The 5273-nt window shown below is 43.3% G+C and overlaps 1 protein-coding gene across 3 annotated transcripts in view; it reads right to left on the reverse strand.

Annotated features, from left to right (window-relative positions):
* Positions 1–962: 962 nt before the first annotated feature.
* LOC121680282 (rab GTPase-activating protein 1) overlaps positions 963–5273 on the reverse strand; it is a 117119-nt gene continuing 112808 nt past the window's right edge. For all 3 annotated transcript variants that reach the window (XM_042059525.1, XM_042059524.1, XM_042059526.1), the window contains one exon: positions 963–3172. In XM_042059525.1, coding sequence (XP_041915459.1) covers positions 3050–3172 — 123 coding nt within the window. In that variant the 3' untranslated portion in view covers positions 963–3049. The remainder of the gene's footprint in view (positions 3173–5273) is intronic.

Here is a 5273-nt window from a genome sequence, read left to right on the forward strand (position 1 = left end):
CCAGTGCCCCGGGGGCTGACCTGCCAACGTCCGATATTTTTAACCGCCAGGACAGCAGGCCAGCGCTGTTTCTCAGGGTGGCGCGGCGTTGCATAATGCTGACGTCTGCGGCCCCTGAAGACAGGTTCCTCAGGGGTAGGGAAATCGGACTCCGCTGTCTATCACACTCATGCTGGGTGATAATTTTACTGGCCTGCGGTCGTAATAAAAGTATAATCTCAGAGACTAGTTATAAATAAACATTAGGGATTACAGTTAATCTTAAGAGTCCAACTGATAAAGTGAGAGGCCTAAAGGAAATTAGGTGACCATCTTGACCTGGGTAAGCTATGAGAAATCCAATTTACCAAATCTTTATATTTTAGTGAATGTAACAAACAGAAAAAAAAAAAAAATGTAAATATGTATATGACAATAAATGAAATTACATGAAATCAATAAATCAAATGCACATGAATAAATAATCTGACAAAAGTAGGCCTAAAGACCAGTCCATACCTCCAGCAGTCCACCCTAAATAATGGTTTATTCCTAATAAAATATGAATTACGATTTACAGTACAGTGAGTAATGGAAGAATCTGTTATCAGAAGTAAAACTCAGATCTCAGATTTAGATAGTAGTCTGTTTAAGGTCAATTGTCTGCTGTACGCATTTTAAATGATTAGGATACCAAACTTGATCATGATATTAACTGTAGATAGCTCAGGTGGTGTTAAGAGACGTTTTCCCTCTAAGGAAGGTTTAGTCGATTCTAGGGCGAATGAACCATGAATAGAGCCAGACCGAAACACAATGATATTTAACTATCATGAAATTGGAAACTTTTCCAACCATTGCATATGCATGAGCAGGGAATCTGTGCAATTAGATGAACTGATTATACTGCTAACAGCACCTGAGCCTCCACAGGTAACTCGTTCCTTTCAATCACTCATCAAACAGAAAAGAACCAAATGAGATGGCAGGTGGTCATAGCTTTATATTGAAATCTTGATGTATACACAATGCAACCTACACTAGTACAATGTCCACACGTTGGTAATGTCGGGTGAAGGTACATTTTGGCATGGAATAGATGTGACAGCAGTTTCTGACATGAGATGGGAAAAAAAGCGTTGTTTTTTTCTCTTGTTGCTGTTGAGCAAAAAAAAAAAATTAAAGAGTCATCATCTCTCTTTTTTTTAAACACAGTACAATTAGGCAATATTAGTACAGTTACCAAGGAGAGTAGAAATACAAAATAAACAAACAAACAAAAAACTTTGTTAGGCTTCTTATGTACAAGTTGAAGTTGGCGTCAGTGCCTTCAGGGACAGAACTCTGAGTAAGTCATCTCAGGCACAGGCGCTGCCGCTGATGACGGTGTCGGTTCCAAAGCAAGCTGGGTCCCCCCCCCACCCCTTTATAAATATGTGTAAGGTGCAAAGACCTTCCTTCCCCACCCCTGTTCAGTTCTCAAGAGTGAACAAACGCCCATAATCCTAGACACACACACACTTGGACACACTCTTTCTCACGCACGCACACACACACACACACACGCAAACCCTACTCTCGTCTGCCTTCCTTCTTTAGTCCATTCTTCTAAGTTTCATCTGAACGTCTTTGTCCATCATGGGCTAATAAGTGCTGTAGATAATAGATCTAAATGCAGAGAAGCACACACGCACAGGCCATCTTCTCTGCTCTATCTGTGGTGATGTAAGAGTAGCTTTATCCCATCCTAAGCCAGTGGATCAGCAGGTAGACAGAGACAGGTAGAACAACCATACAGCTCAGATGGTGGCTAGTGTACAGGTATATACTGTATATGTTCATTTTATGTATTTATTTATTTTAATGTTTATTTAACAGGAAAAGTGCACATAAAGAAACAACTGTAATTTCGCCAGAAATAACCAAAAGGCTATTTTACATCTGCTGCCCCGGCACTGATGTTAAGAGGTCATCAAAAAGGAAATAAAGAAATGTGTGTGTGAATGAGTGTATTCCCTGTCTCAGTGCAGCCGTCTGGGTTAGTCAGGAGGGGGAGGCCTGGCACCCACAGCAGAGGAGTAGAACCATGCTAAGAGTTCTGGAGTGCTGTCTGCTACTGATGTTACCAGGGCATACTGATGCTGCTATGGCGATGGCTAAAAATGCTTTGTGGACATTGATCTCTTTTCACCGTTCTCTGGTCAACCTCATTACTTAAATTCTGTGCATCAAGGCTTCATCAAAGTACTTTTTTCCTCCAACGGACTCGGTCAGCAAAAACAAAATATTAGTTGTTTTTTTTTTTTTTTTGCATCTTCCACTTCACAATAAAACCAAAATAACAACAAAAACAAATCAACCACTCTCACTTACTGTACATTCATCTGCATGTTTTTCATTCTCTCGCTCTCACACATACTGTACACACACCCCGCATTCGGTTATGTCAGAAGAAATGAAAACGTCATCAGTCAAACGGAAATCAGAGTAACAAAAATCAGTGTGAGGAGATGGTGTTTTAATGCTCGTACCTTTGCTTCAGTTGGAGACGTGTGTGTGTGTGTGTGTGTGTGTGTGTGTGTGTGTGTGTGGTCAGCATCTGTAGTGCTGCTGATGGAGTGTGTCTATGATCCCAGGTGAGGCGGCACAGGTGCTCTAGACAGCCCAGGCCTCCCTCCTATACGCTGTTAAATATCAGTAGTCTAAAGATCCAGGAGTTAAATCGCTCTCTCCAGCTTCACCAACGGATCACTGGTTTGGTTCATTTCGAAATGTAATTTCCAGTCCAATCTGACCACTACGAGCAATACAAGTTCATTTGTTAAAAAAAAAAAAAAAAAAAACAATAAAAGAAAGGAAAGAAAAGACGCAGAGAAAGACAAGAAAAGCAAACGTGGTTGGTTGGTTTTCATTGATCCTGGTCTGGTAGAGAAGGGAGGCACTACAGACCAAAGATGGAAGGGGGGAGTCAGGGGGAGGGAGGGAGGTAAAGCAGTCTTTTTCTGTTGTGTTTTTATTCTCCCTCGTTCCCTCCCTCCTCTCTGTGCGTTGTCGTTCTCTGTGCTCTTGGTTAGGTGGTCTCCTTGCCTTGGGCTCCAGTCACCGTTTTAATGGAGGTCAGCGTGCGGTTGAACCAGGTCTTCTTGGCCGCCTGGACCTCGTTGAGGGCAAGGCCCAGGTGATGCTCAAGGTCCTACAGGAGGAGAAAGAGCGAGACACAAGGTGGTCAATATAATGTAGGATAAAGGCAGGTTCAATAGTTTCGAAATAAAAAGTCTATGCCCTTTAGAATCTGAATGCCACAACAGTAAGCAATCCCTACAAGTGTGGCCAGAGGGGCAGCCGTGGCCTACTGGTTAGCGCTTCGGACGGGTTGCCGGTTCGAACCCCAACCAGTAGGCACGGCTGAAGTGCCCTTGAGCAAGGCACCTATCCCCTCACTGCTCCTGAGCGCCACTGTTGATGCAGGCAGCTCACTGTGCCGGGATTAGTGTGTGCTTCACCACACTGTGTGATCACTGTGTGCTGAGTGTGTTTTACTAATTCACGGATTGGGATAAATGCAGAGACCAAATTCAAAAGAGTATATATATATATATATATATTGTGAAAAGTGTGAAAAGCGACTATACATTTATGCATTTATTAGCCGCTTACTAGAAACTTCAACCACAGAATTTTGACAATAATATTGTCGTCTTTTGGTCTTCAGAGCAGGGAAAAAGAAAAAAATATGTTTCGCTGACAGGCATTTTACAAAATTGACACGATGGAGGTTCTTTGCCACTCAATAGAAAGAGTGACTAAGTCTTGAATGTCCTATACGGCATCTAGTATAAACTACTTGATCGTGTCTGGTTTGAAAAGAAAACAATAGTCTCTTCTTTCCAGTAGGATGGATTTCGTATAGCTTGTTGTTGTTACATACTGTAGGTCCCATTGCCACTTATCTGTGATGTAAGAGTTCAGTATAGGTTTAAGGTCTGAGGCAGGGATTTGACATTCTGTGACTTCTTCATTGACGGCTTGCTTAGCAGCACTGTCCACTTTCTCATTTCCCCCGAGACCTGAAACCTGAAACATGGCCTGGGACCCAGCAAAAAACTATATTCAAGTTCTGATTGATAAATGGTGTATTGACCGCACTTGAGCCCAATGAACCAGAATGGGATCATGCTTTAATCATAAAGAGGAATGAAGAAAAGAAATGCATTCCCATGTACTGTATAGCCTGCCCTGTGTATTAACCTCATAGCTGAAGACATTCCCATGTACTGTATAGCCTGCCCTGTGTATTAACCTCATAGCTGAAGACATTTTGCGAAAACAGTGTATAATCCTCGGTTAATAGGTAAGATATTACGATAGTATTTTTACAAGTGACCAGCTGCCAAGGACGTACTGGACACAACCCAGGGGCCATATTTAAGCCCTCAGACGTGTGGAGTGTGAATTGGGAGACGGTGAGGGAGACTGGTGGAAGGTGTGTGTGTGTGTGTGTGTGTGTATGTGTGTGTGTGTGTGTGTGTGTGTTGTAGTATATGAGCTTGACTGGAGTTGGCTGGGCAGTCTGATGGGATTGGATTCAGAAGCTTCCACTTCAGGGATGAAGCGCTCACACTCACTTACTCACACACACACACACACACACACACACAAATGTGGTCGCTCGAAACCCAATTTGTTCTGAGAGTCTCACACATAGCCCGTCACACATATACTGTACGCAAGAGATGTAGTTTCCATTTAAGTCGTTAAATCTCTCTTGTCCACACACACACACACACACACACACACACACCACAGCAGGAACTTATCTAAGTCTCTCTTAAGTGGTGACCAACTTAACAGTTTTCAGTTTGCTATCCAGTGTGCAGCAGAAAGGTCAAGATGGTGTCGGAAGTGCTGATCATAGCGAAGGGGGCCGAGATCTGACTCAGAGAGAGAGAGTGAGCGAGCGCGCAAAAGAGAGAGAGAGAGAGAGAGAGAGAGAGAGCAAGAGGGATTATGGGCTGACCATCTGAGCCAAGGATCAAAGCGTGGCGTTGAAAGGCTTTGAAGCCAGCAGGTATGCGTCTCTCTTCTCACGTCTTCACCTCACTGCCTTTCACTCACTTTCCACTGGTCAGAACATCCATCCATCCATCCACTTTATCTCTACGCATTACCACCCCTTTAAAAACATGCTAAGTGGGGTTGGATAAGCAGAACCCTGCTTGCCTGACTCCAGCAAGTAACAGACGGACCATGTGCTCTCTCTCTGACCTACTACATGTAGTTGCACTATCCCCTGC

This window comes from Alosa sapidissima, chromosome 13, assembly GCF_018492685.1.
Source record: "Alosa sapidissima isolate fAloSap1 chromosome 13, fAloSap1.pri, whole genome shotgun sequence".
NCBI lineage: Eukaryota > Metazoa > Chordata > Actinopteri > Clupeiformes > Clupeidae > Alosa > Alosa sapidissima.